At 29.6% G+C, this 25,594-nt stretch overlaps 3 protein-coding genes across 3 annotated transcripts in view; 1 reads left to right on the forward strand and 2 right to left on the reverse strand.

Annotated features, from left to right (window-relative positions):
- Positions 1 to 6,657: 6,657 nt before the first annotated feature.
- Rpe (ribulose-phosphate 3-epimerase) lies at positions 6,658 to 11,135 on the reverse strand. The gene is made up of 3 exons (XM_075308827.1): positions 10,478 to 11,135; positions 10,288 to 10,421; positions 6,658 to 6,807 (listed from the first exon to the last, which is right to left on the reverse strand). Exons 1-2 carry the CDS (start codon positions 11,039 to 11,041, stop codon positions 10,317 to 10,319), a joined length of 669 nt encoding a protein of 222 aa, XP_075164942.1. The 5' UTR covers positions 11,042 to 11,135; the 3' UTR covers positions 6,658 to 6,807; positions 10,288 to 10,316.
- A 68-nt stretch (positions 11,136 to 11,203) lies between these two features.
- On the reverse strand, positions 11,204 to 12,054 carry boca (LDLR chaperone boca). The gene is made up of 2 exons (XM_075308828.1): positions 11,822 to 12,054; positions 11,204 to 11,764 (listed from the first exon to the last, which is right to left on the reverse strand). Exons 1-2 carry the CDS (start codon positions 11,963 to 11,965, stop codon positions 11,372 to 11,374), a joined length of 537 nt encoding a protein of 178 aa, XP_075164943.1. The 5' UTR covers positions 11,966 to 12,054; the 3' UTR covers positions 11,204 to 11,371.
- A 4,535-nt stretch (positions 12,055 to 16,589) lies between these two features.
- Positions 16,590 to 25,594, forward strand: part of Vps13 (vacuolar protein sorting 13C) — a 51,182-nt gene continuing 42,177 nt past the window's right edge. Inside the window, exon 1 of the mRNA XM_075308830.1 lies at positions 16,590 to 16,980. Coding sequence (XP_075164945.1) covers positions 16,884 to 16,980 — 97 coding nt within the window. The 5' untranslated portion in view covers positions 16,590 to 16,883. The remainder of the gene's footprint in view (positions 16,981 to 25,594) is intronic.

Genomic DNA, 25,594 nt, shown 5'->3' on the forward strand with positions numbered 1-25,594 from the left:
CAAAGATAAAGACGAGCATCGGTGGTTGAATCCCAAATTCAGATTTTTTTTAATTTCTTTTATAGCGAGTCTTATTATAGAGAATTTCCATTATGATAGTTGACCTTTTAATTGCCTTTACCTTTTATTGCTCTTGCTTCGAATAATGTCCAAAATTGCGGATGCCTTGATTTTGATGTGGACTTCATGGGACAGAAAAACAAGGATATTAAGTGTCTCAGTCCACTAATGTAAATATTCAGCAATTGTCATAGCTGATATGGTATAAACCAAAAATTCTGGCTTGTCTTCAAAAGGAAGTTCTTAAAAGTATTATTATGGACTCCAATGAGGTCAGCAATGGTTAAGTCCAAACTCGATATCTCTAGTTTTTGATATTATCGGGAAATTTTTAAGTATCTTCTTTCTTTTTTTTTCAATATTCGAACCTCTCTCTCCAAAATTTTTTCATTTGTTTCCTAGACGACCATTTTTTAATACTTCAAAGCTAATATATTGTTTTTTTTCAGTTTTTTTTCATTATGGTTTGCAAGTGTCGCTTCCATAGTAACTATATGGCATGATAACCTTTTCATCATGGCGGATCTCTTCCATAAGCAAAATACTTTTACCAAAATGATAAAGGCTTAATAAAGTACTTTTTCTAAGCTGATAGAGTAAATTTTTATGAATGCTATATATCATCCCTGATGGGCATATGATATTGTTATTGGTTTAATGTGTGTGACTGTTAGTCGACTTGCACAGTTTGAGATATATTGAGAGCAAGAGAGTGAGTTAAAAAGTAAATGATTGCTTTTTAGACCACATATGTGAGAGAACGATTTAGGTAATTAGAATGATTGTTATGATTAGGTGCTAAAGTCATTAGAGTTCTCTAAAAATCTTTGTAAAAGTACAATGGGAAAGTAAGAGGAATTTCTTAAAAAACAATAATTAAATAAATAAATTGCTCTTCAGTATGTAATATGTAGCATATAGAATAGAGAGATGCCATATAGGGATATATTTATTTAATAGGGGTGCCATATAGGTATATGTGACTGCTGCATTTGTTTTTTTTTTGGGTGCAGATAAAATTTTTTCCTTCAAAAGGTAACTTGTGTTGGGTAATGGGAACCTTCGGGCGAAAATTAGAATTTACACGAATTGTATTTACAAAACAGCAATGTAAAATAAAATCTTTTGAATACTAAATGTGGAGAAATCATTAGTTAAACATATGATTCTACATATTCAAGATCTTCATTTAACCCCAGCAAAAAGTGTTGCCAAAATAAAAACAATGAAAATATTCGTTTTTTTTATCGGGCAGAAGTAATGAATTTTACATGGGCTTGTCATAGTGACAAAGCAATCTTTTATCATCTGCTGCTTTGATTTCTCATAAGTTCTTCAGATGTGATACTTTTCTAAGATTTCGGATTAATTCATTTGAAGGATTACGGCCTTCAAATGAAATGAAATGTGTACTTCCAGAAGCTAACCAACCAATTAGGGTAACATAATTTGTCAGAAAGAATTACGGCCAAGTACACATATAAACTGATTCTACGTTATAATTATACCCTGTTAATATTACTTGTACCCTGACTAACATATATTTTTATAGAGATTTGTTCTTACTGTTTTTTATTTCATTTAATTTCTTGAGTCTATGGAACAATTTCCTTACAGATGCAATAGAACTGAGAAAATATTAAATGTATGACGACGAAATGGATCTTAAAGATTACACATTCAATTTCTATAATTCTAGTTTTACGTTTTCTTTTTTATTTCAATTCTGTGGAATCGCGTAATTTTTTTATAATATATTCATTTTATAAATATTTTATTACATTTTCTAAAAAAAAAAATTGCTTGAAATTTTAAAAAAATCACGTTGACTGAAGTTTTAACAAGTAAACGATGAATAATTTTTTTTGTTTATTTCTAACTCAAAATTTTTTAAGAAAGCAAAACTAAAATACAAGCATACAAATATTTTTATACAACAAACAAAAATATTATTTAAATAATTCCAGAAACTAGACAATATTAAGCATACAATAATTTGTTATAAACAATAAAGAAAATGTAGTAAATGTTAAAATACGAAAATGAAAACTATTTATACTACAAAACCTAGGAAACTAAATGTTTACTAAAACAGAAAAATAAGGGCAAATATAAATTAAAAAAAATCTGCGTATAATCACAGTGAATAAAAATCATTATTGATGATTATTAGGAATAAATGACTACAAACGACAATGACGCTGAATTACTTTTAAAGCAAAAGAAACCCCTACAAAAAAATCCTACATACATGGTCATAAAATTCCATAGAGCACTTGTTAAAATAGAGCACTCCAATATAGTCGCAATCCCATAGAAAATGAAGAAAAAAAGAGTAACTACTAAATTCTTTGAAAAGAGCTATATCCTAACACATAAAATACATGCATACATATATATTTATATGAATGTATTTCCACATAGTAAAACAACAAAACAATTATAAAAGTAATGACAATAATTTTCAAAACTGCATATTTTCATGCTCGAAAAATGAAAGGTCAATATTTTTTAAAATATTTTTGTGCTAAGTTTTTTTGTTTTTAATGAATCATTGAGAGAAAACTTGAAAGATATTTTCAAACCAAAAACTAAAATATATCATATTTAATTTAACCACAAAAACTAAGGAAAAAAGGTATATTATATACACATACATATACATATATATATGGAAACACAACTAAACAAAATGATCAAAATCTATATACATGCGTACAATATCTATATATGTTGTATGGGATGAGATATCAAAAGAGTATACACAAAAGGAGTAAATTATATATCAATTACAACAACACAAAAAATATCATATATACATAAATGTTAAAAAAAAATGGACAAAGAAATAAAAACAAAAAACAAACACAAAAGCAAATATGTAAAGGTGTTAAATTTATTTTAGAATATTTTTTTATGGGTAAGTAAAACATTTCGAATAAAGGGAATGAACATAATACAACTACTAAAGGTATTTGAAGTATTCAAGTCATCCTCTCTTGCTAAAAAGTACTTCACAAATTTTCTATACAAAATAAAATTTTGACAAAACTTTCTATATAAATAAAAATTTGACAAAATATTCAATGGAAATAAAATTTTCACAACATTTTCTATAGAAATAACATTTTGACAAAATTTTCTAAATAAATAAACATTTGAGAAAATTTTCTATAGAAATAAAATTTTGACAAAATTTTCTATAGAATTAAAATTGTTAAAAAATTTTCTATAGAAATAAAATTTTTACAAAATTTTCTATGGTAATAAAATTTTTACAAAACTTTCTATAGAAATAAAATGTTGACAAAATTTTCTATAAAAATAAAATTTTTACAAAAACTTCCATAATTTTGACAAAATAGAAATAAAATTTTGACAAAATTGTCTAATGAAATACAATTTAGTCAAAATTTTCTAAAGAAATAAAATTATAGCAAAATTTTCTATAGAGATAAAATGTTGACAAAATTTTCTATAGAAATAAAATTTTGACAAAATATTCTATGGAAATAAAATTTTGATGAAATTTTCTATAGAAATAAAATGTTGACAAAATTTTCTATAGAAATAAAATTTTGCCAAAATTTTCTATAGAAATAAAATTTTGACAAATTTTTCTATAGAAATAAAATTTTGACAAAATTTTCTATAGAAATAAAATTTTTAAAAAATTTTCTATAGAAAAAAAATTTTACAAAATTTTCTATAGAAATAACATTTTGACTAAATTTTCTATAAAAATAAAATTGTTAAAAAATTTTCTATAGAAATAAAATTTTTACAAAATTTTCTATGGAAATAAAATTTTTACAAAATTTTCTATGGAAATAAAATTTTTACAAAACTTTCTATAGAAATAAAATGTTGACAAAATTTTCTATAAAAATAAAATTTTTACAAAATTTTCTATAATTTTGACAAAATATAAATAAAATTTTGACAAAATTTTCTAATGAAATACAATTTAGTTAAAATTTTCTAAAGAAATAAAATTATAGCAAAATTTTCTATAGAGATAAAATGTTGACAAAATTTTCTATAGAAATAAAATTTTGACAAAATATTCTATAGAAATAAAATGTTGATGAAATTTTGTATAGAAATAAAATGTTGACAAAATTTTCTATAGAAATAAAATTTTGACAAAATTTTCTATAGAAATAAAATTGTTAGAAAATTTTCTATAGAAATAAAATTGTTAAAAAATTTTCTATAGAAATAAAATTTTTACAAAATTTTCTATAGAAATAAAATTTAAAAAAAAAAATTATATAGAAATAAAATTTTTACAAAATTTTCTATAGAAATAAAATTTTTAAAAAAATTTTCTATAGAAATAATATTTTTACAAAATTTTATTGACAAAATTTTCTAATGAAATACAATTTAGTCAAAATTATATTATAAAATAAAATTATAGCAAAATTTTCTATAGAGATAAAATGTTGACAAAATTTTCTATAGAAATAAAATTTTGATAAATTTTTCTATAGAAATAAAATTTTGACAAATTTCGACAAAATTTTCTATATAAATAAAATTTTGACAAAATTTTCTATATAAATAACATTTTGACAAAATTTTCTATAGAAATAAAATTTTGACAAAATTTTCTATAGAAATAAAATTTTGACACATTTTTCTGAAGAAATAAAATTATAGCAAAATTTTCTATAGAAATAAAATATTGACAAAACTGCTGTTTGGTGGTTTTTTGATAAAAATGTTCTCCACATTTTGGGAGGTTATCGTTGGGTCGAGTGGCAACCCATTATTTTAGGCCACTTTGACTTTTCACTCCATTATGATAGCACACGCGGTGAACTTCTCTTTTATCAATGAGAGCTGCTCAATTCTATGCTAAGCTAAATGACAAAGGACGTCCATTTTATAGCCGAGTCCGAACGGTGTTTTACATTGCGGTGAAATCACTTAGGAAATTTTGAAACACTCTGTAATTTCACCTGCAATACTGGGAAGGTATAATCCCTTGAACCCGTGATCCTTTGCATGGCGGGCATTCTAACAATTGCACCACTGTCCCCCGACGCTTCTATAACCAAGTTATAAAAACAGCGCTTCGAACGCATCGCAATGATACAACACGCTGCTGTTATTGTGCGACATCTATACGGTTGACATTTGTTTTCTCTACAGAAGGGCCATATTTCTTTCTCTTGTATTTCCTACTCTCTGTATATACTATTTGTTAGAGTTCAATTGGCATATATGTACAGTACAATTGGCAAATATGTACAGTACAACTGGCATATGTGTACAGTACAATTGACATACAGTTTGTCAAGAAAGTGTTTTGACAATGGGATAAAAATTATGTTTTGTTCCAAAATTAAATATAATGAAATTTTAAAAAAATATTTTATTATGTATTTTGCAAAGTATACATACGTACACAGAATTAAAAATTTAATAAAATATTTAATATTTCAATTATTTCTAGAATTTGAAATATTTGGCAATGTCAAAAGACTTTCTTGACATACTGTATGTTCACAATATGTTTTGTTGAATTTGGCATTGCTAAGGCATTAACCATCTATTGTTTAACCCTCCGACAGGTGAGAAGGTCTTGTGGAAATTATCTGGAATCGTTTAAAAAAATGTTCAAAGTTTCAATCCGACCAAGTCTTTAGATTCTATTGAGGTTTGAATGCGCTTAGTTCGGGAACGTGTGAAAAGGTTCTCAGGGACCTTCTACTGTCTTTTCGCTTTTATTTTTTTTTTTTTTTTGAACACATCTCTTAAACGGAAACAGAATCACACACACAAAAATTTTTTTTTCTGATTCAATCACGAAATTAATTGATCCAATTAATTTTTTAATTGAAATGTCTTCAATCACGAAAATGATAGTATCAATCACAGTTTTTATTGGGCATAGAAAAAAATCTTGATTAAAAAATTAATTGATTTCATTACCAAATTTCAATTAATTTTTTAATTGATTCAATTAAAAATTTAATTGATGTTGATTGCAAAACTCAATTAATTTATTAATTAAAAAAAAGGTAACTATTTTCAATTACCTTATTTGGATTAACAATTGATTGTTTGAAAAAAAAATTTAATTAAAAATTTAAAAAAAAATGTTAATCACTTTTTTAACTGACTTAGTCTTCCGAATATGATTAAAAGTTTATTGTATCAATTAACTTTTTAATTAAAAATTTTAAAATTTTCAATCATTGACTTAATTAACTTAATGTTTCTATCTTGATTAAAAAGTTAATTGTACCAATTAATTTATTAATTGAAAAAAAAAATTCAACTTCAATTAACTTTTTAATTGGAAATATTTTGGTGATATTTTTTTCTGTGCATATAGACATCAATAAAGAAATTAGAGATGACGACAATGGTGAGGACAAAGAAACTGATGCTCAGCAACCAGATCGGATTAAATTTGCTCTTCAAAGGTTCATGAGGTCCAATCTTTTCATTCCATTAATTGGTGGAACTTGAGGAAACACCTACATATATATCATCCAGAAGAAAGAAATAAACTGCTCTGAAATGATCCCACAATTTCCTAAATTCTGTTTTTTTAAAGTCCAGAATAACCAAGAAATCTGATTTAATATCAATAAAAATATATTCAAACTTTATTACTGGTACTGCTGGTAAAATCTTCAAAAGATATAAATTGTATACTAATATCAAAAATATAAAAATGTTAATTTTATGCAAAACAATTGCCAAAAGCAGGAGTGTGTTATAGCTCATCTGTAAAAAAAAGAAAAAAATCGAATTAGAAAATCATAATCGTATATTTTTTATTTGTGCATTGAAAAATAGCTTGATAAAAAAGAGTATTTATATATACAAAAATCCACGATCTCATATTGGTAAACCCACAATTGACAGTGCGCGTAGTAGCTGAGGCAGAAGAAGGCGATGTCACTCGTTGTCTTTGAGAAAGGTAAACCGATCACAGGGCCGTACTATGCCAAACTAATAAAGCACAGAATCACATCTCCCACCGGGGTACAGATTTCAGCCGCAAAAAAGCGGATGTATACTTTGAAGGTCCCGAGAAAATATATTACAGAAAGATTGAAATTGAGAACACTACTGGTACAAGTGCATCAAGTTAAAAAAAATAATTTGTTAAAAATCAATACTTATCCAAATTGTTTCACCTGTTTTTATTTGTAGCTTAACTTCTTCATTTTAATATTTTTTATTTGCTTCAAGATTTTTATACCCACCACCATAGAATGGTGACGGGGGTATAATAAGTTTGTCATTCCGTTTGTAACACATCGAAATATCGATTTCCGACCATATAAAGTATATATATTCTTGATCAGGGAGAAATTCTAAGACGATATAACGATGTCCGTCTGTCCGTCTGTCTGTCTGTCTGTTGTAATCACGCTACGGTCTTCAATAATGAAGCAATCGTGCTGAAATTTTTCACAAACTCGTCTTTTGTCTGCAGGCAGGTCAAGTTCGAAGATGGGCTATATCGGTCCAGGTTTTGATATAGTCCCCATATAAACCGACCTCCCGATTTGGGGTCTTGGGCTTATAGAAATCGTAGTTTTTATCCAATTTGCCTGAAATTTGAAATCTAGAGGTATATTATGACCATAAAGAGGTGTGCCAAAAAATGGTGAGTATCGGTTTATGTTTTGGTATATCCCCCATATAGACCGATCTCCCGATTTTACTTCTTGGGCTTAGAGAAACCGCAGTTTTTATTCAATTTACCTGAAATTGGAAATGTAGAAGTATTGTAGGACCACAAACACGTGTGCCAAAAATTGTGAGTATCGGTCCATGTTTTGATATTGTCCCCATATAAAACGACATCCCGATTTGGGGTCTTGGGCTTATAGAAACCGTAGTTTTTATCCAATTTGTCTGAAATTGGAAATCTAGAGGTATTGTAGGACCACAAATACATGTGCCAAAAATTGTGTGTATCGGTCCATGTTTTGGTATGGTCCCCATATAAAACGACCTCCCGATTTCGGGTCTTGGGCTTATAGAAACCGTAGTTTTTATCCAATTTGTCTGAAATTGGAAATCTAGAGGTATTTTAGGTCCATAAGAGGTGTGCCGAAAATGGTGAGTATCGGTCCATATTTTGGTATAGCCCCCATAAGAACGATCTCTCCTTGGGTTTCTAGAAACCGTAGTTTTTATCTGATTTGCCTGAAATTTTAAATATTCTGGTATTTTAGGCTCACAAAAACGTGTATCGGATTAAGTTTTTCTCGGTCCATTTGGCAATGCCTCCATATAGACCGACTTCACTTCTTGAGGGTGTAGAAGGCGCACTGATCATGAAAATTGCTTGAAACTCAATGTAAAATTTCAAGATTTTACTTCTACAGATTTAAGATATCAAATCAAGACGTTATTTTATAATTTTCTTGCACACTTACAAGAGATGTTAATGATTCCTCTAAAACTCAAACAAAAATGGTTCTTATAAATCCAGAATCTGATATAGTCCTCATAGGTAAAATCTTTAAATTTATCTTCGGGAAGTGTCCTCAAGCCCTCCAGAAATTTCAAAGGAAACCCTAATATTTGGTTCATGGTGGTGGGTATTTAAGATTCGGCCCGGCCGAACTTTGTGCTGTATATTAAAAATTTAATAAAATATTTAATATTTCAATTATTTCTAGAATTTGAAATATTTGGCAATGTCAAAAGACTTTCTTGACATACTGTATCTAAATCTCTGTTGTTCATATTACTCATGAAAAAGTTGTACTCGAATTAGCCTTTTGTCATAGGCGTAGCTAAAGGGGTTTTACTGGTTTTTCATCTCCCCTACCAAATGCCATGCAGTATTTCGTCAAACTATGATTATATATCATTGAATTAAATATTCTGGACCATCTGCAAGATTTTTTTTTCTCTTTTTGAAATATCTTCACAATGAACACACATTTTAGCTTTTACCCTTTACGAGCTATGCCAATGTTTAATTGACAATAAAAATTTAAAACAATATTATTTTATATCAAAAATTTTGAAATATTAAATTTATTTTAAATTTATGACAGAAAAGTATCGAAATAAATGGTCCTCATAATTGATAAGAATTATTCTTACGAACATATATGGCAATATGGCGACTGACATTTTTATTTTTCTAAACAAAATTTTCTATTGTAATAAAATTTTGAAAAAATTTACTATTGAAATAAAATTTTGACAAAATTTTCTACAGAAATAACATTTTGACAAAATTTTCTACAGAAATACAATAGTGACAAATTTTTCTACAGAAATAAAATGTTAAACAGAAATAAAATTTAACAAAATTTTAAACAGAAATAAAATTTTAACAAAATTTTAAACAGAAATACAATTTTGCCAAATTTTTCTACAGAATTGAAATTTTGAAAAAAGTTTTCTATTGAAATAAAATTTTGAAGAAATTTTCTATAGAAATAGAATTTTGATTAAATTTTCTACAGAAATAAAATTTTGACAAAATTTTCTATTGAAATAAAATTTTGACAAAATTTTCTATTGAAATAAAATGTTGACAAAATTTTATTGAAATAAAATGTTGACAAAATTTTCTATGGAAATCAAATTTTGACAATTTTTTCTACAGAAATAAATTTTTTGACAAAATTTTCTACAGAAATAAAACTGTGAAAAGTTTTTCTATAGAAATAAAATGTTACACAGAAATAAAATTTTAACAAAATTTTCTACAGAATTAAAATTTTGACAAAATTTTCAATTGAAATAAAATTTTTACAAAATTTTCTATAGAAATAAAATTTTGCAAAAATTTCCTGTAGAAATACAATATTGCAAAAATTTTTTAATAGAAATAAAAAGATCACAACATTTTCTATAGATAAATTTTGATTTTTTTTTTGTACTTTTTTCCAAATATTGGTAGATTATTTTTGGCTCGAGTGGCAACCGTGGCCATATTCGTATGCACACTACCAAGTGAATATGAATCAATTCATAATGATAAGTTCGAAAAAAAACCGTGGAATTCAGAACACAAAATGTTCAGATTCGTGGATTTGTCGTGAATAGTGGGAATGGCATTGTGGATATCCAAACCCGGGTGTAGGTTTTCCCCATGTATCTAAAACTCTATTGTATACAGATTTACACCGACAACGGTCATTGGTTTTGTCCATTGTTGAGTCGAATCAGTCAAATACAAAGTATGAAAAATTTTTACCAAAAATTGATATCTTGTTAACTTACCTACATATATTTTGATTCTATGGAAAACATTATTTGTTATAGTTTTGGACCGTTGACTTCAATAAAGCAATAACTTCCTTTTGATCTGGAGCTTGAATAACAGCTGTCCCGGATACAATCATATTAGCACCAGCCTAGAACAAAAAAAGTAGTCATACAATAACAGCTAAAAAAACAATTTCCCACAAACCTTAGCACAACATTCAATAGTTTTCGGTCCTACACCACCATCGACTTCTATATCCAAATTGGGATAATTTTTTCTCAGCCATTCAACTTTAGGCATCATATCGGCCATAAATGATTGGCCACCAAAACCAGGTTCAACAGTCATAACAAGAGCTACATCAGACAAATCTAAATACTTTTGCAGAGATTCAACACCAGTTCCCGGTTTAATGGCTAAGCCCACTTTCATGCCACTTTCTTGAATCTTACGGCATATGGTCTCTATGTCATCTTGTACGGGTTCAATATGGAATGTATACAGATTTACACCGGCATCAGCCATTGGTTCTATCCATTGTTGCGGTTTGGACACCATCATGTGGGTCTCGAAAAATGCTTCTTTGATTTTATTGCGCAAACACTTGACTACAGAATGACCGAATGTTAGATTAGGAACAAAATGACCATCCATCACATCTAAATGTAAATAGTCAGCCCCATTGTCCAAGAGCTGCTGTGATTGGGCCGCCAAATCGGAAAGATCAGCATTTAGGATTGAGGGACCGATTTTAGCTTGTACCGGCATGATTTATTACGGAAAGAAACAAAAACTACCTTTCTTTATAGCGAGTGGGCTGATAAGCGACTATCTCCCACGTGCAGTAATCAACAATGCCTTTTGAGCATTCACAATAAAGACCCAAAAACAATGCAAATTGCAATGAAACCAACAAAAACAACAACCATGTAATTCAATGTTTCTTTTTATTTTACAACTATTTGTTCATATTTTCCTGAAAATATTTTCATGAATCTTAGAAAAAAACTTAATTTATTAAAGAAAAAACCATGACTAAATTTTGGAAGCTAGTCCAAGTATACAAAAAATACTTAGCCATCAATCATTGTAGTTCTACTACAATTCATCATTTTTAACGAAAGTGCCCGGATATTCTTTGTTTTCAATGGTCACACCCTTGCAACGTTCTTGTTGCACCAAAAAGTCTTTAGCTTCCCATGCCTGAGCCCCATCTTTGAATAGGAATATTGCCCGGTCGTCATCAACCATGTAACGTTCTGCCTGAATGTGATTATTCCATAAACTTGTTTGCCACAACTTTGTAATTGTTTCGGCTTCTTCACGGGTTGGATTACCATCAACCGAGACAAATGTCATTAACGTACGACCTTTTTTAGAAGCTTTAAGTAATTCTTCAGGATTGGCCGTGTTGAGTTTGGATAGATCCAATTGTGGTTGGGGGCGTAAATGCTCGGGCAACTCATCGGGTTCCAGTGGTTCTTCGTCTTCCTGTTATTGGATATATTTTAACAATTATATTTTGGGATTGTCATATATTTTACTTACCTCCCATTGATCCAAAAGCCTTTCCATATCGGCATCGGAAAAGTCTCTTATATCCTTCTTGGCCCATTCTGGTTTCTCTTTTGATTTCTTTGCAATTGTTATTGGCAGTAATGCCATTAATAAAATAATATAACAATAACGCATTTTTGAGGGAACCCGCAGATTTTTGCAAAAGAAATTCAAGAACAAATACCGAAAGAGTGTAAACAACCACGTTACTGTTACAATCACAATAGCATTGTTTTTAATAAACAATATCTTACACATTCACCATAGGATGATGGACAGCATCCCTGTGTTAACAAGGTAGTGCCTCTTCCACACTCTTGACCTCCCTAAAGTCATCAACTCGTCATTCAACACGCTATAAATTAAGGTTGAATTAAGGTTGAGTTATATACAATGCGTTGATGCGTCCGTTGATGGAAGGGTTCATATTTTCACTTTGAAGCACTCTAATCAAGTTGTTTCTTTTAAAGAGAATATTCAACTCTTCAAACATCGGACACATTAACGCATGGTATGTAACTCAACCTTTACACACCATGCGTCAATCCGTGCGTTGGTGGAAGGGTTGATTTTTTTCTGTTTGCGGCAGACTATTCGAGCTTTTGATTTCAAAGAGAAATTTCAACTCTTCAATCATCGAACGGATTGAACGCATGGTATGTAATTCTACCTTTATTATTTTATTAGCTCAATTATTTAAATTCCAAGACAAAAACATTTGTAATTATGACTTCTTGATCTTGCTAGCGATGGGGATAAAATCACACTTTAAAACGCTGGCAGAGAGCAGAAATGATTGAAAATCAAATGGGGTGACATTCGGGATAAATCCCGTACCGAAATCCCGGGATTTTCGGGACGGGATTAATAAACAAATGTGAAATGGCATTCGTGCCACATAAAATAAAAAAGCAATGATAAAAGGTACGTAGACAATATGACAAGATCGCGTTTAACTGCTAAAAATGTTGATGCCTTGATATTTTGAAGGAGTTGCATAAACCTAAGTACAAAAGGGTTAACATAAGTGTGCGAAAATATGCCTAGTATAATCAAAATACTTAAAATCTTTTGCTGAGAATGATAGCAATATGAATTTTCTTTTTAATTTATTTTTGTCATCATTTTTATACCCTCCAACATAGGATGGGGGTATATTAACTTTGTCATTCCGTTTGTAACACATCGAAATATTGCTATAAGACCCAATAAAGTATATATATCCTAAGTCGTGGTGAAATTCGATTTAGCCACGCCCATCCGTCTGTCTGTTGAAATCACGCTAATTTTCGAACGAAACAAGCTAATGACTTGAAACTTGGCACAGGTAGTTGTATTGATGATATTAAAAATAGGCCATATCGAACCACTTTTACGTATAGCCCCCATATTAAATCGACCCTCAGATTTGGCTTGCGGAGCCTCTTAGAGAAGCAAATATTGCTATTGTGTTGAATTTTTCTGTTGAGGGTAATGTCTGTTTTTTGTTGAGAACGCGATTTTCTCAACAATTTCTCAAGCTGTATATTACCCTAATCCTTTGAAAAAAAGGTTTAAAAAATTATTGAATTTTAGTATTTTTCAATCGCTTGTGTTTATTGGGACCAAAGACCATAGAAAAGTAAGATGTGAAATGGGCTTGTTGTTATTCTTTTTTCTCGAGAAACCAGAGATTAGTCCCATACATGTTCCATGAGAAGTTCCAACTTTTTTCGGTTTCTTTTTTCATTTTGCATTCGTGACAAAACCTAATTCACTTATTTTAGCAATTTTTTTAAATTTAAAAGGACAAAAACACTTAATGAAACATTTAATTAATAATTTAGTGCAATCGACATGGAAATTTGCGGGAACTTTTGAGAAAATAGCAAAATAAAAATTGTCTGCATCAAACCAGAAAGTTCGAAGCGCCTTTCCTACAAGTATGGGACTAATCTCTGGTTTTTGGTACTAACACTATCAAAGCCCAATTCATATCTTCCTTCCTATGGTCTTTGAGTTGGACTAAAGGTTGCTTTAATGCGTCAGTTGATTGAAGAGTAGCATTTTCTTTTTGAAAGCAAAAGTTTTGTTAGAGTGCTTCTTAACGCATGATATGTAACTCAACCTTAAGGTAAAATTACATACCATGCGTTCAATGCGTTAAATGCGTCCGATGATTGAAGAGTTGACATTTCTCTTTGAAATCAAAAGCTCGAATAGTTTGCCGCAAACAGAAAAAAATCAACCCTTCCATCATCACACGAATTGACGCTTGGTGTGTAATTCAACCTTTAAAGGTTGAATTGATGGAAGGGTTGATTTTTTGTTTGCGGCAGACTATTCGAGCTTTTGAATTCAAGAGAAATTTCAACTCTTCAATCATCGGACGCATCGGACGCATAGTACGCATTGAACGCATGGTATGTAATTCTACCTTAAGTGATCGTTAAGTATGATAGCAATTTGAAATTGCTTTTAAATTAACTCTGTTCTTTTGTTGTTTTTGTCAATAAAATTGAATTAAACTAAATTTGTTTGGGATATTTGTTATAGGAAATTGCGAAACTCTACCATTTATTTATGCTCATCCCATGGTCTAAAGACACTTCATTTGATTTAGCATTGTTAATTCACAATACACATGAATCATAAACAATTCACAATAATGCCTCATATTTGTTACATAGACCAAGAAAATATAGAGACATACCATAGACCAAGGAAGGTATAGACATCTCAAGTGAATTCACCATGGTTTTGTTTATTTGCAGAGCGCAGTCATTCCACTCAATTGCGCAGTCAAGTGACTCAATTTCTTTTTGGAAAATGAGAATTACCGTACAAATCAGCCAATTTGCATTACAAAAAAGGTGTGAATGGATAAAATTTTATAAGCTTTTACAATATTTTGTGTTTCATCAAGAGAACAAAGGAAAGAAAACAAAAATAAAGCCAAATTAAAAAATCACTCAATTGCAGACGAAAAAGAGCCCTCTACGGTGTGCAGACAAACTACAGCTCTGTGAATTCATTTGAGATGTCTTATATTTAATTGGTCTATGATTAACGTACAAATCAGTCAATTTGCATTACAAAAAAGATGTGGATGTATAGAATTTTACATGTTTTTCCAATATTTTGTGTTTCATCAAAAGAACAAACGCAAGAAAACAAATTAAAGCCAAATTTGAAAATCACTCAATTGCAGACGAAAAAGAGCCATCTACGGTGTGCAGACAAACTACAGCTCTGTGAATTCACTTGAGATGTCTATACCTTCCTTGGTCTATGTTTGCATAGACCAAGAAAATATAGAGACATACCATAGACCAAGGAAGGTATAGACATCTCAAGTGAATTCACAGCGCTGTAGTTTGTCTGCACACCGTAGATGGCTCTTTCTCGTCTGCAATTGAGTGATTTTTTAATTTGGCTTTAATTTGTTTTCTTTCCTTTGTTCTCTCGTTGAAACACCAAATATTGTGAAAATTTATAAAATACTGTTCATCCACACCTTTTTTGTAATGCAAATTGACTAATTTATACGGTTATTCTCGTTTTCCAAAAAGAAATTGAGTCACTTGACTGCGCAATTGAGTGGAATGACTGCGCACCATAGACCAAGAAAATATAGAGACATACCTTGATAATTCACCATGGTTTTGTTTATTTGCAGTGCGCAGTCATTCCACTCAATTGCGCAGTCAAGTGACTCAATTTCTTTTTGGAAAACGAGAATAACCGTATAAATTAGTCAATTTGCATTACAAAAAAGGTGTGGATGAACAGTATTTTATAAATTTTCACAATATTTGGTGTTTCAACGAGAGAACAAAGGAAAGAAAACATATTAAAGCCAAATTAAAAAATCACTCAATTGCAGACGAGAAAGAGCCATCTACGGTGTGCAGACAAACTACAGCGCTGTGAATTCACTTGAGATGTCTATACCTTCCTTGGTCTATGATGTTTGTTAAGAAAATCATATGTTTCCACTCTTGTGACGTCTCTCCATGACATTCGTAATAATAATAATAAAATAAACATAACAAACTGACATTTTCGCCCATCCCATTCATTCATTCGTATAATAAATTTTTCGCTGGTCGGACGTGTTTTGTCGTAAGTTCCTCCTCGTCGGTAATTCATGGTCAACAATATCATTCGTGAATCAGTGATTTCATTTTGTCCATATTTTAAACAACTTCAAAAATAGTTTATATAGAAAAACAGCAGTGTTCCAAATTATGGAGTGGAGAAAACATGATGTGTAGTAGCTTCAAACGCTGAAGTAGTGTGTGCTTGCTTTTGTGAATGCCATGAATTGATGAGCCAAAAAAAAAAAGAAACAAAATTCTGATGATGTCATCGAAAAAATAATAATAAAGATGTTTTGGGACTTTTTTTCTATGGGCATCACATTAATATTTTGTGTTGTTTTAGTTATTCCATATTTTGTTAATATGCCGTAGTAATCCCCAGTTGGATTCGCGTGTTTATTGTGTGGTGTTCTTATTTAGATTTCCCGAGATTTTCAAACAACATTTTGTGTGTCTGTGCATAAATTATGGATGAGTGGATATATAGATAGATGGTCGTCGGTCGGGAGACGTAACAATGACCATGGAAAAACAAATGAGAAATCTGTTTTAATTCTTATTAGAAAATAAATACGTATACATAATTGTATTTTTTTGGGTGTCTCCTACCGTATGGTTGAATTTTTTTGTTTATGTGTATTTTGGTTTTTCAAACAAATTTAATTTTCGTTTTTCAGCCCACAACCAGTAAAACAACATAGAAATCGGTTTTCCAAAAAAAAAAAAAAAAAAATCAATAACAAATTGAGTTACTTAAGAAAACAAAGAATCGAGTGCATGTATTATATGCGACAAGAAATGATGAAGTAAACCTCGTGTCCCTACATGTGAGACCTTGCGGATTTACAATAGTTTCTATTTATTTTGGGAATCTCTCCCTCCCAAGGAGAAAAACAAAATTCCAACAAGTCCTAAACTACCCACCAACCATCTAAACAACGACACGGTAGTAAAATAAACGGAGCACCACCATGTTGGAATCGGTGGTAGCTCATTACCTCAACAAATATCTCTTCAACTATGTGGAGAATCTTGATGGCAATCAACTCAAGATTAGTGTTTGGGGTGGTAAGTATGACACATACGCACGCTATTTATTTCATTCATTTAATTAACCCCTTTGACATATAATTTAATTGTTCATCTATTATTGTATACATATAACCCATTTACTTTGGCCTCTAGAAATCGTCTACTTTTTAGTCTTATTCCATGGGCATTTTTTTCCTGTTTCTTTTCCCCGCTTGGCATGTCTGCCTATCGTGCATTTTGGTTATTTATTTTCTCTTTTTTATTCTTTTGTTGAAATTGACCTTAATTTCGTCTATCACCGAAAATTAAAAGGAGTTCTTTTGACAATGTGTTTACATTGTGGTATGCCAAACATACATTCCATAAATTGGCTACAATTTAGCTGTAACGTTCTACAGTAAATTACAACTAGGGATTTCTACTTGGGAATGGGATATCGCAATGTCCCCGGATTTTTTAATATTTGCAACTTTTGATGCCAAAGAAACTGATTGGGGGCATTTTGAGGTAATGTTGAGTCCCAACCAAAATATTCATTTTAATTTCGCTCTAGACAAGCTTTGTAAGAAAAACAGAAGATCTCATTAATATTCCCTGAGGATGCGATTCAATATTGTAATTGCGAAATATTGGGAAAAATAAATAAGACCTCGAGTTTGAAAAAACATGAATTTATTAGCGAAAAAAGTTTGTTTATATGAATAAAGTTTTTTGTTATTATTATGAATGAAAATTTTAGTCCCCCTGTAATATATTTGGACAGAAAAATTGCTATAACAAAACTTTTGTGCAATTTGCCCCGTAGAAACAATCATCATTTGTTTTGCAAAGACTGGCATGCGAACCTTTAAGCTATCATAGCCCAAAAAGGTAATATTGAATGTAAACCCAAGAAAATTAGTTCACATTTACAACATGGCTGACAAAGTAAAGCGTTATATTTTTTTAAACTTCATTGTTCAAAATCAAAAAATTTCGAAAATGACATGAAATTTTGGAATCAGTTTAGATTTGTCCGAATTTGCTATATTTGAAACAATTTATGGCCTTCAAATGGCCGACAAATCCACCACAAGCCGTACGAAGATGGCTCTGCGGCATTTTTGCTCATTTCAGGCGAAACGCCGTCTTGAGATTATCGGCACTTTGGTATTTTTTTTACTGCTTTTCAAAATCTCCTAGTTGCAAAAGTCAAACGAATTGAGCTCCTAAGATTTTTGATGGCTATTGTAATGGTTGAAATGAAGTGAGGAACCACTTTTTTTGAGTCATTCTTGGTTGATGGTGCTGAGTGCTATGATGTTGAGTCCTGTGGAAATGTTGGTCTGTGGTCAAAATAATTGATAGTCCAAGATTTCAATACTGTCTTTCGACAAAATTTCCCAATAATATTCGGCTTTTGACCCCACTGATGAATACGACCATTGGCCGTTACACGTACGACATTACCATCGGCGGTGCTAGAGTTCTGGCCATTGAAGGGTGTAAACCTACAGTTGACCTCATTGGCATTATTTTGCCCGAAAATTTTAATGATTCACAAACTGCTCAATTTGGAATGGCTTTTTAAAGGCGAAAATCAAATTTGGTAACTGGATAATTTCATGCAAGTGAAGCAGTTTTTTCTAAATTGTTGTGCATCGTTGAGCTTTTGGACTTCAATGCAACTTCAATGGTTTTAGTCCAAGCTTATTAATGCTCAATATTGTTTGCACGCGTTCTCGCGATATGAGCTAGATGTATACAACTGCAGCTTGGATTTCGATAAAATTAAGATTGTTTGTGGTGAAGGTATCGTATTTTTCGTCCACTTTTTGCAATCTATGCAACCCTGCCAGTATCACGGTAATGAGTAATTGTGCGAGAAACAAATGTTTTAGCCACATTTAAATTCTGCATAGTCCTAACGATAGCCACTTGTAATTTCCCAGCCAAATTTAAAGCAATCACGTTAGGTTAGGCTTGATTATTTATAGTGGCAGGCCAATATTTCAGACTCATTAAGGGCGTTTTCGTTTCTCAAAAAATATGTTGCCTTGGTGTTACACTACTTTTTTCCTCTTTGTATTTTCGCCCAAATGATAGCGCCATTCCAAAGTTATTGTTAATTAATAATATTGTATGGGATACAGGATCCAAAATCGAGGACAGTGTCCTTCATGTTTTGCAATCAATTTCGAGAATGTTACACATTTTTTCCCAATCGAAACCGTCATAAGACTATCGAGTCCATTGTGAACTTGAGTGCTGCCCGATTTTTTGTTAAGTCCATGACAAGGGACGAGAACCACCGTGGAGCAATGGTTAGCATGCCCGTCTTGCATACACAAGGTTGTGGGTTCGATTCCTGCTTCGCCCGAACACCAAAAACGTTTTTCAACAGTGGATTATCCCATCTCAGTAGTGCTGGTGACATTTCTGAATATTTCAAAGCTTCTCTAAGTGGTTTCACTGCAATGTGGAACGCCGTTCGGACTTGGCTGTAAAAAGGAGGTCCCTTGTCATTGAGCTTAACATGGAATCGGGCAGCACTCAGTGATAAGAGAGAAGTTCACCACTGTGGTATCACAATGGACTGAATAGTCTAAGCGAGCCTGAAATATCGGGCAGCCACTAACCCAACCTAACCTATGGCATGGGATCTCCTTTTTATAGGGGGAGGGGAGATAATACACCGCAAAAAAAAAACTTTCTTTGATCTAACCTGGGTTTGAACCACGACCCTGTGTATGCAAACCGGGCATCAATCACAATATCACTCTTGAATTCCATCACGAAAGCCTTTAAAGAATAAAGTGAACGGTCACTCGAAGAAATCTGTCAGCTGTCAGATGAGCAGTTTAGAAATGATATCAACCTGAAGTTGGTTGCAGTACATATCTGCCACACTGTATTTCAATATCCAACGCCTATTCCCTTCATGAGATACGTGATAGCGATATATTCGAAGGCTGTGGTGGAACAGACATCTTGGATGGCGTTGCAAACCTCACTCTCCATTATAACTATTGGCGGAAGAAAACTTTAGGGGAATTGCTCTCCTAGGAACAGTTTCATTTACGGATAAAAGAAGTCAAAAATCGACCCTCCGACTAGTAGAAGTTTTGCCCCCAACATTTCGAAGTTGACTTTTAGTAATCACAAATTTCGATTAATAGAATTAAAAACTCTATCAAATTGCTTAAAGACATTTTTTATAGACGCTTCATTGGATTTCGCCGATGACGAATATAGACTAATTAACTGATTTTGATTAAAACCTATTAATCGTAATCGAAACGTCGACTTTGACGGACAAACTTAGATTTTTCTAATTTGTTCGATGTCCTCCTAACCTATAAATATGAGATTTTCTAGACACCTTTAGATAAACTTTTAAGCAAAAGTTTCAAAATCTAGGGACCGAATTATATTGATGCTGCTGCATAAACACCTCCTACTACAAATATATTTGTGCAAAGTATCAAGCCCATATCTTGTCTTTTTACTTCATTGAGTCTCGGACCAATATTTTGATGGATTATAAAGGGAATGCCAATGTTATTATACCGTCCATTCTATGTTGTAAATAATACAAATTACGATGTTATAGCACAATGTTTGCATAGCTCGCAATAATAATTTAACCTGCATAAATATTCGCCGGTTCTTTACATTGCAGAAAGCTTCAAAATAATTTCATTCTCTCTTCAATGATTTTGAGATATGCATGCTAAAAAATAAACACACTTTTTTTTCATTTTGTTTTCTTTTGCAAATGTTGGTGATAACAGAATTATGTGTTAAGTGCGAATGTACTGATATACATATGCATTGAGGGAAAAATTCGTTTAAACTGAGTCATTTCCAATAAACATGAGAATGGCATGCCATGAGCCATGCTAACGTGACGAAATCGAAAACAACAAATTCTAAATAAAAGGAAATTCGCAAATGAATTTCTAGTACGAAATGCAGTTTGCATCATCTAATCGCCAAATAATTTTATAATTTGAGTAATTATTTGTGAAGGTGTGGATTAATTTGTGAAACTGGAATAATCATTAAACTGGCTTAGAGAAATTGTGCTTTGTTGACAGCTAAATTCTAAAAATGATTTTTAGAGGATTAACAGTTACCTAAAAAGTATTCAAAAAACCCCTTTTGAATACTTCTAAAAAATCTATACATTAATTACTATTAAATTTAAATACCGATCAAAATAAAGTCATACCTATTGGTCTTTAGTTTACCCCCTCTTACGTTATACTTTAATTTATATGTAAAAATAACTCCAACACTTATATGGCAACCCAGATAAGAAAACAAGTACCCATTGTTCTTCTTGGAAATTTAATTTTACATTGTTAAAGTACTTTGTACACATATTTACTAAAGAATGCATACACTATAGAGCAACTGAATGTATATCTATAGTGGAACGAAAAAGTTAAAGGACAGTAATGAAAAAAATCTTTAGAAAGTTTTAGTATACCCAGATTTTTGTGTTTAAACAGGAAATTGATAGATCAAATTAATTTTCAAATTTATTCAATCACTGAAATGACAGAATCAATCAATAAAGTCAATTAAAAAAAAAACAAAAAGTTCTGTAGAAATAAAATTTTGACAAAATTTTTTATACAAAATAAAATTTTGACAAAATTTTCTATACAAAATAAAATTTTGACAAAATTTCCTATAGAAATAAAATTTTGAAAAAATTTCCTATAGAAATAAAATTTTGACAAAATTTCCTATAGAAATAAAATTTTGACAAAATATTCTATAAAAATAAAATTTTAAGAAAATTTTTTATAGAAATAAAATTTTGAGAAAATCAACTATAGAAATAACATTTTGAGAAAATTTTCTATAGAAAAAAATTTTGACAAATATTTTCTATAGAAATAAAATTTTGACAAAATTTTCTATAGAAATAAAATTTTGACAAAATTTTCTATAGAAATAATATTTTGACAAAATTTTCTATACAAAATAAAATTGTGACAAAATTTTCCATAGAAATAAAATCTTAACATAATTTTCTATAGAAATAAAATTTTGTCAAAAATTATTCTAGAAAAAAATTTTGACAAATATTTTCATAGAAATAAAATTTTTGTTGTTTTTTTATTTCAGCTTTAAACCATACATTGACTAAACTACAAGTGTAGCTTAACCAACTGAGGAAAAGAATGTTTGTCATTTTTTTTGGGCAAAGCCCTATAGACTGCAAAATGGTTGGATGGACCCACGATTCGGAATTACCACATTCCCCAAAAAGAATTTTTATAGAAATAAAATTTTGACAAAATTTTCTATAGAAATAAAATTTTGACAAAATTTTCTATAGAAATAAAATTTTGACAAAATTTTCTATAGAAATAAAATTTTGACAAAATTTTCTATAGAAATAAAATTTTGACAAAATTTTCTATAAAAATAAAATTTTGACAAAATTTTCTGTAGGAATAAAATTTGGGCAAAATTTTTATAGAAATAAAATTTTGATAAAATTTTCTCTAGACATAAAATTTTGACAAAATTTTCTATAGGAATAAAATGTTGACAAATTTTCCTATAGAAACAAAATTTTTCACAAAATTTCCTTAGAAATAAAATTTTGGCAAAATTTCCTATAGAAATAAAATTTTGACAACATTTTCTATAGAAATAAAATTTTGACAAAATTTTCTATAGAAATAAAATTTGGACAAAATTTCTTATAGAAACAAAAATGTTCACAAAATTTCCTTAGAAATAAAATTTTGGCAAAATTTCCTATAGAAATAACATTTTGACAAAATTTTCAATAGAAATTATATTTTGACAAAATTTTCTGTAGAAATAAAATTTGGACAAATATTCCTATAGAAACAAATATTTTCACAAAATTTCCTTAGAAATAAAATTTTGGCAAAATTTCCTATAGAAATAACATTTTGACAAAATTTTCAATAGAAATTATATTTTGACAAAATTTTCTATAGAAATAACATTTTGACAAAATTCTCAATTGAAATAAAATTTTGACAAAATTTTCTATAGAAATAAAATTTGGACAAATATTCCTATAGAAACAAAAATTTTCACAAAATTTCCTTAGAAATAAAATTTTGGCAAAATTTCCTATAGAAATAAAATTGTGACAAATTTCCAATCGAAATAAAATTTTGACAAAAGACAAGAAATAACATTTTGACAAAATTTTCTATAGAAATAAAATTTTGGCAAAATTTTCAATACAAATAAAATTTTGACAAAATTATTTATAAAAATAAAATTTTGACAAAATTATCTATAGAAATAAACTTTTGACAATTTGCACGAAATTTTCTACAGAAATAAAATTTTAACAAAATTTTCTATAGAAGTAAATATTTAACAAAATTTTCTATAGAAATAAAATTTTGACAAATTTCCAATCGAAATAAAATTTTGACAAAAGACAAGAAATAACATTTTGACAAAACTTTCAATACAAATAAAATTTTGACAAAATTATCGATAGAAATAAAATTTTGACAAAATTATCTATAGAAATAAAATTTTGACAAAATTATCTATAGAAATAAAATTTTGACAATTTGCACAAAATTTTCTACAGAAATAAAATTTAAACAAAATTTTCTATTGAAATAAATATTTAACAAAATTTTCTATAGAAATAAAATTTTGACAAATTTTCAATCGAAATAAAAATTTGACAAAATTTTTTATAGAAATACAATTTTGTCAAAATTTTCTATAAAAATACAATTTTGTCAAAATTTTCTTTAGAAATAAAATTTTGACAAAATTTTGTATGCATGCATTGTTGTTGTTTTTTTATTTCAGCTTAAAACCATACATTAAGTAAACTACAAGTGTAGCTTAACCAACAGAGGAAAAGAATGTTTGTCAAATTTATTTGGACAAAGCCCTATAGACTCCAAGATGGTTGGATGGACGCACGATTCGGAATTACCACATTCCCCAAAAAACAAAATTTTTTGTAGAAATAAAATTTTGACAAAATTTTCTATAGAAATAAAATTTTGACAAGATTTTCTATAGAAATAAAATTTTGACAAAATCTTCTATAGAAATAAAATTTTGACAAAATTTTCTATAGAAATAAAATTTTGAGAAAATTTTCTATAGGAATAAAATTTTGACAAAATTTTCTATAGAAATAAAATTTTGAGAAAGTTTTCTATAGGAATAAAATTTTGAGAAAATTTTCTATAGAAATAATATTTTGACAAAATTTTCTATAGAAATAAAATTTTGACAAAATTTTCTTTAGAAATAAAATTTTGACAAAATTTTCTATAGGAATAAAATTGTGACAAAATTTTATATGCAAAGTAAAATGTTGACAAAACTTTCTGTTGAAATAAAATTTTGACAAAATTTTCTATATAAAAACAATTTTGACAAAATTTTAACTAAAATTTTAAAAAAATTTTCTGTATAAATAAAATCTTGACAAAATTTTCCATTGAAATAAAATTTTCTAAAGAAATAAAAATTTTACAAAAGTTTCCATAGAAATAAAATTTTGAGAAATTTTTCTATAGAAACAAAATTTTCCATATAAAATAAAATTTTGACAAAATTTTGTATTGAAATACAATTTTTTGTTTGGTAGTTTTTTAGTAAAATTTCTTTAAATTTTGGTAGATTATTTTTGCTCAAGTGGCAAGAATTTTACAGCTTTCGAATTTTCGATTATAACCTTTCGGTAACTCTTGACTATGGTTGGCCCAGACATTTTTCTTTCACAGAAATTAATTTTTCGAATCTATTTCGGAGAGTGGTACACGTGATAAATCTATACCTGCTGGGTGAAAACAATGTATGTTATATAGAAATAACATCCAAATGTGCATGAATTGCCAATACCATCATTACTACTATCGCCAATGCCACTTGTTGCTCAACATTTTTGCCTTTTGCTTTTCCCTCAGTTCACCATTAATAGAAACGATTGAGAGTACAATCAACTGCATTGCATGAGGTCATTCATGCTTGTGGAAAAATCTCTCGAGTTGTTGGTACCAATGACACTTCAAGGGTTTCATTATGCAGAGCTCCAATAGCATTTTCTTTTTTCATTTGATATAGGTATATGCGTAATTTGAACTGGCATTAAGCAATGGAGTAAGAGGAGAGGTTTTGAAATGTACCATCGACGTTACATAGACAGCATCCATGCGATAGATTTTGCTTGGAGTTGAATCACAAGAATAAAAAGATTTCATTAAGTACTCGTAGTTGAAAAAAAAACAATCGTAAAATAAGAAGAGCTGATCACAATTGCCCATCGAGATCTTTTGATTTTACTACTGATTGATTTTCTCTTTTGGGATGACGTAAATGAAAAAGTCTATGCCAACAGTCCAACATCGTTTTATGATTCTTAAGGCTATCGAGGATATAGACCAGACATTTGGCGGTTTTATTATGCAAATTTCATGGTTATGGTCACGTATTTCTTCGACATATTATGTTTTTCGATAACATAATTTATCTCAAAAGATACAATTTTTCTTTGAATCCAAAAGGACACCCAATATTCGGCGTTTTCGGATCTTTTCTAGAGTTTCTTTTATATGAAATATCTATAGAGAAAAGATAGATTCTATTTAAATTTACATTGTTTGTAGATTTAAATTTTTACGTA

This window comes from Haematobia irritans, chromosome 5 (genome assembly GCF_050003625.1).
Source record: "Haematobia irritans isolate KBUSLIRL chromosome 5, ASM5000362v1, whole genome shotgun sequence".
Taxonomy (NCBI): Eukaryota; Metazoa; Arthropoda; class Insecta; order Diptera; family Muscidae; genus Haematobia; species Haematobia irritans.